At 32.8% G+C, this 14,589-nt stretch overlaps 3 protein-coding genes across 3 annotated transcripts; all 3 read right to left on the bottom strand.

The window, feature by feature from the left end:
- LOC105647089 (Eukaryotic aspartyl protease family protein) lies at nt 1–3,335 on the bottom strand. The gene is made up of 10 exons (XM_012233079.4): nt 2,940–3,335; nt 2,735–2,870; nt 1,971–2,206; nt 1,616–1,840; nt 1,373–1,508; nt 1,216–1,289; nt 1,022–1,121; nt 863–920; nt 485–556; nt 1–395 (listed from the first exon to the last, which is right to left on the bottom strand). Exons 1-10 carry the CDS (start codon nt 3,221–3,223, stop codon nt 178–180), a joined length of 1,539 nt encoding a protein of 512 aa, XP_012088469.1. The 5' UTR covers nt 3,224–3,335; the 3' UTR covers nt 1–177.
- A 2,452-nt stretch (nt 3,336–5,787) lies between these two features.
- LOC105647133 (hypothetical protein) lies at nt 5,788–6,810 on the bottom strand. Its single transcript, XM_020684504.3, has 3 exons — nt 6,520–6,810; nt 6,368–6,419; nt 5,788–6,230 (listed from the first exon to the last, which is right to left on the bottom strand). Exons 1-3 carry the CDS (start codon nt 6,675–6,677, stop codon nt 6,072–6,074), a joined length of 369 nt encoding a protein of 122 aa, XP_020540163.1. The 5' UTR covers nt 6,678–6,810; the 3' UTR covers nt 5,788–6,071.
- A 2,450-nt stretch (nt 6,811–9,260) lies between these two features.
- Nucleotides 9,261–11,985, bottom strand: LOC105647088 (early-responsive to dehydration stress protein (ERD4)). Its single transcript, XM_012233078.4, has one exon. It carries the CDS (start codon nt 11,741–11,743, stop codon nt 9,287–9,289), a length of 2,457 nt encoding a protein of 818 aa, XP_012088468.1. The 5' UTR covers nt 11,744–11,985; the 3' UTR covers nt 9,261–9,286.
- Nucleotides 11,986–14,589: the final 2,604 nt, after the last annotated feature.

The following is a 14,589-nucleotide window of genomic DNA, read 5'->3' as shown; positions in this document are numbered from 1 at the left end:
TGAAGCTAAAGGCCACAGGAAGTTATGGACAATGGGCAAAAAACTGATATACAATAAGAATTTATACATTGGTGTATTCTATATGCACAGCTATGACCTAATGAAAAAAAGAATTTGAGATATTATCAAAATATGATACTATTTGCTTTCCTGATAAATGAATGGCTATGGAATAGACTACAATAAATTGTATAGTGTGAAGATGAATGTGAAGCTAGCTACAAAGCAAGAGTGAAGAGAGTAATATGGTGATGCAACTGAACTCTGATGGTTATTCCTGCCCTCCTTTGTTGATTGTTGACTAGAATAGTTACGTTGTCCGGCAGCAACAGCAGGAGGCACGCTGGAGGCATGTGGTTCCATCGGGAACTTGCTGTAATCCTCCATGTCATAACCTGTAACCGAGCCAGAAGGGTAGGTTACTTGTTGAAATCATTGTATGAAAAGCATGGAAGGAAATTACACACATGAAAATAACACCTACAGTTAGTCTTTTTCCATCCCAGGACATAATTTTCTCGATCAAATACAATGCGGTAGCCAGTCATAAAGTTCTCTGCAAAAAAGATCAATCAAGAACTTAAATAAGTGCATTGGAATTCCCAGTACACAATAATAAAGGCAAAAGTAGGGAAACCCAAATCAAAAACCATGAATCAATCCTTTCACTGGCCTATCATCACTCTCTTTGATCAAGGAATGCTACACAAAAAAGGAAGCTTGATCTAAATTTGTTAAAAGTTGAGTTAGTTTTTAAGTGCAAATCTATTAGATGTCAAGACTACAACATTTTCATTCATTCATCTGTATTGACACTAATATGCATGTTCACAGTATTACTCATAACCCAAATTCAACTTACGTCCAATTATATTGAGTTCGGTACTCTTCACAACAGCCAAACAATATACAAGTTCATTCTGCAATTAATTGGAGAGAAAACTGTTTATTATCTGTCTCAGTAACTAAAAAAAGAAAAAGAAAATGTAGTGTTGAAAAAGATGTGTGTATGAAATATTACCTGAGTGGAGATAACAATTACTGGATCGGATATAGCAAATTGTCCTCCTCCTTGCATGGTAAGTCTCATGCTAGGTATCAAACTAGCATTTGCATTAGGACTACACATAATCAATCAGAAAAGACATGATTATGGAGTATAAAGAGCAATACAACATCAAAGGGAGTATTACATATAAGACTTCATTTTCTAACCTCATGTCATAACAATATTCGAAGGGGATCCTGGGATCAGGAGGACGCAGCCTGTCTTTTGCCTGTGCATGGAACTGCAACAGAACATAAAAACTAACTCATGCACAAGATACTCATGCAGACAAAGTAAAGCTCATCTTCAATTTGAAATGCTTACATTATCAGAAACCATTGCATAGGCTGGGTCAACTAAATACGTAAATGAGGTCCCAGAATCAAAAAGAGCTGTGAAGTCTACATCGATTAAAGTTGTCCCTACTCGAATTTGAGTCACAGTGATATTGTAGGTTGGGCTGAAAAAGATTCCACATGTAAGGTCTAGAATAACTAGCTAAAACCCCCATTGAAAACAAACTATATAAGACGGTCACTGTTAAGTAAATAAGAAATTACCACTTACTGTGATGGATTCAGATTGAATGGAGTCTCATCCTGGTCAGGACTGCCCTTGTCCCCAAAACTGATCCGTCCAACTCCATCATATCCAAAACACATTGAGAAAGAATCAGCTATTAAACCTTGCCTTGATAAAATGCTAGGAACTGAAATTTGATCCATGCCAAGCCCAAATAAACCATTGGGAGCAGCAGTGTTCAGAAACGAACCACTCTGAACCTGTCCACAACTGCACAATTCATATCAAATTTCACATCAACCAAGATCCAGAACACCATATGAATAGAATAAAACTACAATCAAATGCTCATTGTTCAAATCCATTATTACATGGAGCAAAAAGAAAACAAAAGGCATACCCAAATGTGACATATGCTTTAACAGATTCTGGATCACTATCTTCAGTTGTTAAGTGCAGAACATCCTTTACCAAAATCCCAGAAGTAGAAGTTTGAGCAGAGACATAAGATACCATGTAAGGGCAACTGCTGAATGTTCCAAGACAACGATTACGGTGTGCACACAAATTGTTGTTACAAGTGACCTTTTTGCTAGTTGATGACTCTTTGGGGTTGTATATGCTAAGCTCAAAATCCTGCAAAGCATATCATATATAGTAGGAAACAAATCACGAGATCAAAAAAGAAATCGAGATAGACCAAAAGGCACCTGGTCCAGTCTAGTCACATTTCTCTACAGAAGAGACAAAAGGGCAAAAAGAAAAAAAAGAAATGCATATCAGATTTCAATGCATCCTCAACAGCACTATCAAATAGATGATTCTATAATAGCTCCATTGTTTGACATCTAGAGTGAATGATTAATAACATAGATTTACAAATTTTTACAATGAATCAAAACTGAAGTAGATTGAATCAAAGTGTGCGAATCACCAATCACTAATTCCTCTTGCTAATAGGCAAACAAATAAAGCACACATGTTTAAACAGTAAGGGTTTGACTAAGCAACTTCTCTAATAATATCTTGGCATCTATTGCAATGAGCCAAATCGCATTCATTGTTACATACACTATGCATAACACTAGTTAACAAAATTCAGAGGCAAAAAGAAGGGGGGGGGGGGGGAGAAGAAAAGAAGTAAAATTGATCATAGACACATACAGAAGCATAAACAGTTCCCTCAGTAGGCGCACATTTGCTACAGTCACAAGGCACCCAAAACAGATCACTCCCTGTATCAAGCGCCACCATAAACTTCACTCCCGGCGTCCCCAATTCCACCGTCGTGTAATGCAAACTACAAAATTCCAAAAATAAATTAAACAATCAAAGAAAGATCGTAATTCAAGAAAAGAAAGAAGCATACAATCCCAAAGCGCTAATTCGAAAAGTGGAGTTTCCATCAGAGAAAGCGAGAGATGAGTCCACATTGGAGAGTTTGCGGCCACGTTTTGTCCGATCGAGGTGGGCTAGCTCTGAATAATACTGGAAACTTCTTTTAGGCGGCCATTTTCCTTGCGGGAAGTGGTTCTTGAGTTTTTCTGAGTAGCGATGGTGCATTTTGAAGGTAAAGATGCGGCCATTACAGGACTGGGAGTAATAAATCGAGATTGGAAGCAAGAAAAGGAGCAATTTCAAGAAAGGAAACATAATTCTTGAGGAGAAACCCAAGAAACTAAGATGGGCATTGAAGAGAAAATTGCATGATCATTAGATCTTGAGAGAAAAGAAAAGAAAAGAGAGTGAAACTGTTAAGAGTAAGAGTGAGTGTCTTTGTTTGTTTGTTTGTTTGTTTGTTTTGCATGTGGAGAAGATGGCAGTGGGGCCCACATGTCGTTGTTTGTTTGTTTTGTTTGTTTGTTCATGTGTTTGACAGTTTTGGGAAAAATGGAAAAGGCGGGTGTTCAACTCTTCCTATGCTTTTTTGACCGTTTATGGAAATAAGAAATAGCGCCACTACTGTTCTTATGATCCACGGCTGAGATCAAATATGAGAATTGGATACCGGTAACCATCGTACACGTCTGAATCTTCAATGTTAAGCCGACAAGGTTTAAAAAATAAATTAAATACTTCCTCCCTCTCTTTAAATTTATCAGTTTTTGACCATTTTGTTTTTCATTTAGTTGTGATGTTATCGGAAATCTATTAATTATTTTATTTCAACTTATTTTTATCTAGATATTTATATTAACATTATTTCAATTAAATGAGTATTGTTGTAATAAATTTTAATGATTCAATCATTTCTTTAATATAAAAAGTCAAAAATTAATAAATTTAACGGAACGGAAAGAATATAATTTATATAGGTCATCGAATTTATTAATTAAATTAACTTACAATCTATTGTACAAGGATTGTGCAAATTCACCGATCGAATCGAAAAACTGAATTAACTCATTTTGATTCGATCAGTCTGTTCAAGAAAACTTCGATTTTATCAGCTTTAATCGATTTGAATCTAAATTACTATTGATATAGTTTGTTTTACAAAATTTAATCGCTTAAAACCAAATTGATATAGCAAAAACAGACCAAACCAACTGGTTTTAAGTCTGAAACATAAGACTTGCATTTTTTTTTTTTAAACTTAATTTAGTTCAATTTGATCCGAATCGTCCATTTGCTCACCCGCTACTGTATGCATGCTAGGTGGAATCCAACTCTATTAAAGTGAGCTAAAATATTGTCAATTTTGAGTTTAAAAAAATTTAATTTAATGTTTTATAAAATTCATAGTTAAATAAATTATTATTCATATGGAGTAACCTCAAACAACTCGGCTTGTAATACATATAGGATTCCTATCAATTACCTAATTAGAGTCCATTTGATAAAAATATTAATTATAAATTAACAAAAACAAATATTCTGTAAATTTCAGAGAAACTAAATAAGTTTCATAAACTATTTTTTGTATCAATAATATAAACTTATATTTATTTAAGAAAAAAAAAGGTTCAAAATTTAGTGGCAAAAAAACATTATAATTGAATAAAATAAGTAATTTTATTGTGGCTAATTAAAATTTAACAAAAAAAATTTGATATTCCTATGCTAGGTTGCATTTTATTAAGACTAAATCTTTCTCTATGTACATTTAGAGATAAATCCTAATATTTTAAAAGGGGTAAATACAGTACGATTTCTGTAGTTTGCGAAATACAATTAGTTTGTTTCTGTCTTTTTTAAAATATATTAATTTTCTCTATGTTTTGTTTCCGTTGCACTACTAGGTCATTTTGCTAATTTTTACATTTTTTCCATTAAATCAACAAGAAAATACAGAGGTCAAATGAGAGATATTAAAATATTATACTAAAAAATTACAATATGGTCCTTATAATTTGAAAAATATAACCAGTTTATCCCTATATTTTTAAAAATAAAGGGTATTTTCATTATTTCATAAAGTACTTATGAAAAAAATGCAAAAATTGGATAAAAGGACCTTATAATTTAACGGAAGTAAAATATAAGGATGTTTTAATCTATTTTCTAAAAGACATAGACGGACTAATTGTATAAACTATGGAGATTATACAGTTTATTTTCCTATTCTAAATCATATATTCAAGATTTAGGCTTAGTTAAACAATTTTGATTGTTAGTTGCTCACTAGTTCGCAAAACATTAAATGGAGTAACATCTTATGAGTCATTCCCTCAAATATTTAAATTATTCGTATAGTATAAATAATAAAGATAGTATTTTGACTCTAATTAAAACATTAAACAATAAACATTAATAAATTACTTTAAGTGGTAGAACACCAATTTAACCATGAAATTTGTACCTCAAGTGGTACACTATATATGATACTTGTGTTATTAAGTTCAAAATTATAAGCACACCAAAGTATATTCTAGTGGTAAGTGGATATATGACTTGACAATAGATCCAGATTTAAATCTCCTCCCTTATTACTAAAAAAAGTTCAAAACTATAAGTGTTATTGATAATATATTTTGATCAGAGAAAGAATTAAAAAAAATTAAGATATCACATAAATTATTAAAATTGCTTAATACTCAAAGCCAAAGGCAGCATCTATATATATATATATATATATATATATATATATATATATGGTGGTGAAGATGATGGCTTGATTGCCTTCTAAGTGGGGTTTTTATTGATATTTTTTTTTTTCACATTTATAATATTTAATTGAAAGAATGAGCAAAGCTAATCCTTTTTCAAGATTATATTTAAAAAAATTGTGGCTTAAATTAATTGCTCAAGCTTTAGAATTTAACAATATTTACAAAGACAGGTTCTGTCCAACTCATGGTACTTACAGAAGGAGACCCACAATGCAAGATTGGGGTAGGAAAAAGAACAGTAAGTTCTTTTAAAAAAAAAAAAAAAGATAAAGAATGCTTACACTAATTAAACAACACTACAAAAGCTGCCCAATTTAAAAAAGACACATCTAGGGCAACAAATTCCATTTCAAGAAATCCCATTTTTAATTTACGAGACGAAACCAAACTCATCGAAATGTCTGATTTGCGTAAATGGCGAAAGAAGCTCCATTCGATGAATAAAATTGGACATCATGAATCAAAGGATTATCTGTTCTTCTTGGAGGAGATCCTGAGTAACAAGATGGTGAACACCCAATGCATATGGATTCTTTACCATCAATTGCCTGCAAATTAATTAACTAGTCATTTAACATTAACATATACCATAAATAAAATTTTCAAGATTTTACAAAATATTAAATGTCGTGACAAAATACAGTATGCAAAAACTGATTCGTGATACCATTTTACTGTAACTAACCTTATCGGTAATTAGATTTAGAATTCCACTTCTTCCATCAGAAATAGGTTGGCTGATAATTATAAACAATAATACAAACATAATTAGTCATTAGGGAAAGATATGTTTATGCAATTATAGCAAACATCTAAAAAAATAAAAATAAAATAAACCTGTGTTTGCTACATCTAAGAGGCCGGAGAAATTCAGGCAATGTATGTCCGAGCCGGCGAGGTTTAGGGCAAAGAGGCTGGTTATTGCCAGCAAAGGCAAGCTTAGTTGTATCTGAACTTGAATCAACAAGGTTACTTTTAACTTGCAAATGATGCATATTTATCTTCTTTAAACTCCAAATTCTTGACCAAAACTTGTAATCAAACAAAGTCACGAGCAAGAGAGGAGTAGTAAATTTCTGGTGACTTGAAATCCCAGTTTGATGATAATTAATTTCTTTAGCTCTTAAAAATTCAAATAATAATTAATAAATATAAAAAATTACCCATTTCATTAAACAATAGCCACACAATTATAAGTGAAGAATCACTTACTATAAGTAGAACCACAACATTGTGTTCAAGTGAAAAGAAAGAGAGACAGAGCAATTTGATGTGGGTAAGAGTAAATGTAGGATTTTGTTGGGGGGCTTCACTAGTTGGGTTTTAATCTCCTAACTTTCCTCTATTTCTCTTCTTGCCTAAAATTCATTTGGTCCAAGTAATTAGTCCATAATTAATCTTATGCTTCATCTTTATTTTATTTTTCTTCCCTTTTTGTTGACCTTATTTGCATAAATATATGCATTTTCAACGTTTTGTTGAGTATATTTTTAGGTTTCTTTTTTCAAATTCTTTATTACACTTCTCAACGGTTTTTCTTTGTGTAAATGACCATCATGAGAAATGGCATGAACCTTCACATTTGCCACATGGAGAAGATTATGCTTTGAAAATTCTTAGATTATAGATTACATATATAAAATATGGATGTAAAAGATATAAAAATGAGCGAATAAATATATAAAAGTAAATTGAATATTTATATAATAATAATAATATTGTTTATATTTGAAACTTTGATAATAGAAAATTTTTGAGTGTAATTAAAAAAAAAAAAAAGAAAGAAAGAAATAGAGAAAAGATACACAAATATTTATTCACATTTTGCAACAAAATATCGTCCTAGGCTCCGAGCATGGCTATGGCTATGGGTCGTCTCCTAGCCTTTTGTTTGTGGGAAACATGAGCTTACACGCTAATCCATCATTTATTGGTAATATTCAATCCTTTTTAATGGTGAAACATGAGCTTACATGTTAAAATACATTACAGTATGAGTCTTCAATCCTTTTTAATGGTAATATTCGTACTTTTTTTTTTAGTTAAATGATTCTTTTTGATAGTATGTTCTCTAAAACTTAAAAAGGTATTCTAGAAATGTTTCATTAATGCCCTATACATGCTTTGCGTATTCCTTTTTAACTGATAATAATTAAATAAAAAAAGATATTCTTGAAATATTTCATTAATGCATAGCCTAATAGTAGATGCACATTGTCAATAGAATTTGTTCGAATCCCCTTTCTCTTAATATTAAAAAATAATAATAAATAAATTAATTTATTCATTAAACTTAAATTAACACTCAAATAAATAAAATTATAAATTCCCTAGTCCCACAAAGGTTATCACATTCTATTTACACAAAATTTTAGAAAATACAATAAATATATTTTATACACCATTCTACATTTCATACCCTTTTTACATCATTTGTATAATAATAGGTGCACCTTTTAAATTAATAAGTAAAATAAGAATTTTCATTTTAAAACTAAACCCTAAACAACAGTAGCAGTTAAGCCATAGCTCCAAATTAATTGGAGCTGATCATATGAATGCTTTGTTTCTAATAATATCCACTCTGATCAATATCAATTCAAAGCAAAGTTTAGTAAGAAAAAAAGATTCCAGCCGAATCCCATGACCTGGGAATCCAAAAAGAATCCAATGGAAATGAAATTGCAGTAACCAGAATGGCATATGCCTAAAAAGCTTTAAAGTTTCATTTTTGACATGTCTAAATTGGAACCGCAATCATGGAAATCAACACGTCAATCCACTTACCTGCCCACAAACATACAGTCCATGCAAAAACATGCGCACAAACAAACAAACAAACACCGACCATAATAAATAAGAGCAACAATCTAAATTATAGACCTAATGCATAAATTTGACTTTGAACTTTAACCGATTTTCCCAATTTTCCTTGTAGCCAATTTTACGAGAGTTCAATCATGGACTCTATACTTTCACATTTCAGAAATAATTATACTCCTCGACAAAATGAAATATCTTTATAGGGGTTCAATCAATGCTCTGTAATTATTGAAATATGAAGGCGTAAGATTATAATAGACTCCCCGCAAAGTTCAGATAGCTACAAGGGTAATCGCTGAAAGTATAGGGTCAAATTTATTAGGGCCTAAATTATACAAATGCAAGTTTCACAATTCTGCAGCCCTCTAAGAAGTTGTAATGCCATGCAACTACTTAAATCAAATACTGCATGGGCAACAACAACCTAATCAACATTGCTGTGATGCCAGACAACCAATATACGCTCAGCAGAAAATACGCCATAAAGTAGGCAAATATGGCAATTGGTTGATGCATATCAGCACAATGGAAAAGCGGTTCACTTAGTTCTATAATTGAAGCGTGGAAGTATTTGATCTCTTTTTTTTCATATGCAATCCTTATCAAAAAAACCAATAAAGTAAGGGAGTTCTAACAAGTTAAAAGACAATCAAGGGAGATACTGAAAAGGAAAAAACATCCACAAAAAGATACAAACCACATATTGAATGCCAAAAAAGATTTTTGCCTCTTAAGTGAAATGAAGAATCAACTAATTACTGAAAAAGAGTAAAGATTCAAATCATGGAATATATGTATCCCAGTCAAACCTGGGTTGTGAGAAAACCTCATAATCAATAGGTCCATCTACAATAGTGTCAACAGTCTGGATGCCTTCCAATAGACCTGGTTGAAAACCGTCATTATCAGAAGGCAATAATTTGTACATTACTAGTAATGCAAGAGTGAAAATGGCTTGCAACTTCGTTGAGTCTCCTTGGACTGAAAAGAACAAAAGCATCGAAAGGAGGAATAAATCAACACAGAACCGCATAATATATAATACCGTGTCCATCAACCTCCCATCATTGCCAGCAGGAAATCCCATGACTCTATATACGAAAAGAAAGTTGTACTTGTCAACCACATACCTATACCCAAAATAAATTGCACCAACAGGGACCACTAGTGGAGCAAATGAAGAATATATCAATGTCAGGGCAAATATTGTCAAATTAAATGCATAATATTGTGCAAAATCAAATTTCTGCTTAGGAATGGGAGAAGTTTTGCTGATTGGATATTCTGAGAGATCTTGTCCCTCTGTACCAATTCCATTAAGTCTGGGAGCATCAAATGCGTTACCAGAAATCAATGGTCTCTGAAGACTATCCATTGTCTGATTTTCCATGGGGTACTCTTGATTTTGCTCTGGTACCAGCTGGAGCATGTCATTCTTACGAAATTTCTGGAGTTTCTTCTTTATCCAAGGAATTGGAGCCAAAAGATCAAAAGATATTCCCAAGAAGGTGCTTGTAATTAGAAATGCAAGAGAAGAAAGGCAAGATCTTGACAGGAATGATGCACTCATATATTGCTCGATCCTCTTGCAATCTTCTCCATCCAGATAACATCTGCCCATCTTCAGGATTGCACTTTCTAGAGAAGACTCAACCAGAGCTCTCAGGAGAATAAGATTTACGAGGAAGAAGCAAACCATCTTCAGAAGTGCAGCTTTTTGCTCCCCAGACACAGTGAGATGTCGTTCAAACTTGGAGAGATATGAAAGAGCTGAAGGCACTACTATATACATGCTCACAAATATAATAACATTAGGCAAGAACTGGAAGATTAGGGATGCAAACCAGCTGGAACTTTGCACCCAAGCCAACCATGATTGGGCATGATCCATTGCTTCTGCATTAACAATCCGGCCTGCACTTGTTAGGGCAGTGATGACTGCAAGAGGAGAGCTAAAGAATAAAAGCATCAACAGCAAGCATGTGTTGACAAATAATCTCCGCAGCCTCAACGAGAATTTTGTTAAACCCAAATGGTTCCAGTAAATATCAGTTGCCAATGGGGCTCGTTCAACTTTCCACTGATTCCTCTGCAACCGCAACTCCATAACAGAGAAGAACTTACCGAGACGCCTTTTCCGGTCATTCCGGAAGTCCTGAACAGCTTTATTAGCAGTATAAACATCTTTGAAAATGACAAATGCAACTCCTGCACTTGGTGCATGTCCTTCCTTGTACGCCGCCAACTCTCTCTCTAATTCAGCTCTAATTTCTTGTAATTTCATCAACTTCTCTTCATCTGTGTAACCCAATCTATCCATCATCTGATCCCAAAAGTGTTTCACCCTTCTACACAAATAAATCATCCAACTCCTTAACCTCTCCATCAAACTCCCTCCCAAAATTTCATTTTCATTTTCATCAGGTAAAAGTCTAGAATCAATTCTAGCAACCAACCAAGTAATTTCATCACGAACCTTAACCAACTCAGTAGCTAAATCATCCAACGTACACAAATCCATAGGCACAACCACCTTATAAACCTTACCAGGATATCTATGTTGAAAATAGTCGCGCAACACTAGCCTATCGTCCCCTAAACTCTTAGGTAATCCCTGAACCATAATAGTAAAAATCGCAGTAGAATTGGCATTTGGGTCACTCAAATTCCCATTCCCATCTCTAAATCTAGTAATTCTCAGTCTTTCTTCAATCACAGACATGCCAAAATGCACTAAACCAACAATGGTAACAACAAACAGAAAATGAATCCACAAATAACCGGAACCTTTTTTGATATGACTAATAGTGGTCTTCGAGAATTGGTCATCAAGCATTGCCGTCCCAGCATAGACATTCAACGGAAGAATAAAACATATCGACAGAACCGCAATACCTAAAAGCACAGCAAAGCTACCGCCTTCAATAATGAGAAATTGAGCGGCGTCGGCTCCACAGTGACGCGCGATCTCTCGTCCGGTAGCATGCCAGACGGCGAGAAGCTTGGCGACAAGAGCAGAAGGGCCAGGAATTCGACGGTGGTCACTGCGAAGCTTGACGAATATGAAAATAAAGACACAAAAGAATAAACCGATAGCTGAAATGTTGAGAAGGTACTGGATGTTGCCATACCAAGCGCCAGGGTTATCAGCATCGCCATCGCCCGAAGAAGAAGATGGAGAAGGAGAAAGAGTGTGGTTCATTGGAGAAATTGGAGAAATTATGAAAGCAGGGTCCATATTTGAGGGATTTGATTTTAGTTTTTAGGGTTTATAAGAACAATTTTTTGGGATTTCCTTCGTGAGAAGGATATACAATACGATACGATAAAGAGTAAAAGAGAAGACGGAAAGAAAGGAGACATCTTTTTTCCGTTCTTCCTATTCTTGTTTTGTCGTTCGAGAGAGAGAGAGAGAGAGAGGAGTTTAGGAAGCTGACGGATGACAGAGGGAGCCGACACGGTGGCTCGCTGGTTGCCAGACAGACAATCTCAGAATTGGGCCATTATGTTTTTTAATTATTCAAAATGGACCAAAAGCCCAAAACTTACACAGATCAGGAGTAAGGGCGTATGGTCTTGGTGGGTCCACTTTATTAGGGTCCCCAACAAATCAAATCTTGAAATTGTGCATCGGCCTTTCAAGTGTTGGGTGGGAGTCGAACCTGGATTCACAAATAAAAAACTATCCACGTCATCTAAAAAATCCAAATTGATTCACAAATATTAAAAATTTTAAAATATATTAAAAAATATTAATTAAACAGTGTTCTTGTTGATTTTCTGACTTATTCGAAGAGTAAGAGATCTCAGCTCGAATCAAACTACAGTTATTTTCAGTAATTTGTGAGCCAAGACTTGTCTAAATTTAAGATTGAATAATTGGATAAAATATATTTTTAAAATTTATTATGCAAAAAAATGGTGTGAATCTATTATGCACGAAATCTTCAAACTATGGATGTTTTTGTGTTTGGAAAACGTGATTTCCATCTCCATGTTTCCACGATTCCGTAAAATAATAAGTTATATTGTTCGAAAATGATATACTTTTGTTAAAGATCGATAAATCTATAATGGGTATTCCAGTTCTTGCTCAGAAATTGGCTCATGCATATTCAAGCAACTACAATGGCCAATGCTTGCTTGAATATTTAGAAAGATTAATGAGAAACTAGATATAAGCATTTCAGAGCTGAATAAGATGCTTAAGACTCTGTCATCACCTGTTGAAACTTGAAACCATGAAGCTTTCATATGCATTGTTTGATCAGCCAAGAGTCTCTTAGGAAAATCCTTATAAGAGGAGAGGAAGATGAGTACTTGGATGATCATGGTATTTGCACTGTTAGATTGCTTGAAATGCTTAACCAATATTTGAATGATCTTTATAACTGCCCTTAAAGTGATTCTAGAACAAAATTTTTGATGGAGGAGGTTCGAGTTCTTGAAGAATCAAGAAGGATTGAACTGAATTCCTATATATCATGCAAAAGGTTGCAGTATCAGGATAATGTTATACAACCAACTCTTGATCTGAAGATGAGAATGACTGCTTATCAGAAGATTATATTCAGAAGGCTGGTTGGTTCTATGGTCTTGCATTTGCAGTTTACTGTTCAAAATTTTGTGAATAAAGAAATTGAAAAGGAAATTATTATCGAGTTAGATTGATTATGAACAATCCGTGAAGGAATCACCTTCTGTTGCTAGTAAGCTTGAGAAGCTGAACATGAGCATCAAGTTGCTCGGAGAGTCCCAAAATGTCCTAGGAAATATCACGGAGAAAATTGCAGCTCAGCGTAATTGATTGGCTTAGGGCCTGTTTTGTTTTGATAGCTATTTTAACGGTGTTTAACTGTTTGAGTAACTTTTTATAAAACGGTAAAAGTTAAACATTATAGTGTTTAGATGGTGTGTTCCGTAACTTGATATATAAAATAGCTTTTAGTGGATGAGTGACCATTTTATATTTTTTTTTTATTAATAATGATGTGTTTTCTAAAATGTGTAATTGATATATAATGACATTAATAATTTTATTAATTATTAAAAATTAAAAATTACTATTAATATTATTAATGATATCAATTTCATTTCATCAATAATAATATCAATGACATTATTAATATCATTAATTATTTAAAAAAAATGAAACGTTTTATTACTTAGTAAAAAAAGAAGTTAAAATATTTTCAAAACATTAATGACATTATAATTTTATTAATTATTAAAAAATTACTATTAATGTTATTATATTTCACCCATCAATAATAATAAATGATATTTAAAAAATAAATCTTTTTTTAAATACAAAAGAATAATTTAATTAATGTTTTAGAATCGTACTAGGGCAACGAATAAGCTTCAAGTTTTTTTTATATATACATTTTTATACAGGAGCAGTCTTAAACACTCGAGAAGCAGACAAGGTTTTCAGCATCTCAAAATCCCTTGCAATGGCTTGGTGCAGTCACTGTCTCCAATTTTGCAGTACAACACGTTCTGGTAACTTCATGTAAGTCACCATGTTAATTATTATTAACTCTTTTTTTTTTTTCTGAAACATTGAGAAATTTTAAATGTGAAGAGTGATGTATGAGGTTTTCTTCCCCAGTTTGGTTATGATTTTGCTTCAGTACTAACTATGTCCCGTGCCTTAGAATAAAATTTAGGGTTTACAATTAGAATAATATTGTGAGCCCCTTTCAATAATATTTACTAAATTAGTAATAATTTTTAGTCTCGAGACTTCTCTTTATATCTTACACGATGGATAAAAAATTGAATCAGACCACAACAATTATTACTCAGATATGAAATTGTAAAGTTATGATTGAATCCCGCAAAATTCAAGAGTTCACAAGTAGAATTTACTAAAATTCAAAATCATTATATCCTTAAGTTTGTTTATTAATTTTTTTAGGATAATATATAATATTTTATTATATTATATAATAAAATATCTTTCTAATTCATGAAATATATATTTTGTAAGTACTTTTGTTTTTTTTTTTTTCAAGTAATTAATTGTCAGCCTATGATTTAATTTGTTGCAGATGTTGTTCAACTTGTGGAAAGGTCTTA

The sequence above is a fragment of the Jatropha curcas genome, chromosome 4, assembly GCF_041381405.1.
Source record: "Jatropha curcas cultivar XTBG-Jc1 chromosome 4, XTBG_Jcur_1.0, whole genome shotgun sequence".
Classification (NCBI taxonomy): domain Eukaryota; kingdom Viridiplantae; phylum Streptophyta; class Magnoliopsida; order Malpighiales; family Euphorbiaceae; genus Jatropha; species Jatropha curcas.
This window is presented reverse-complemented; position numbering and strand designations above follow the sequence as displayed.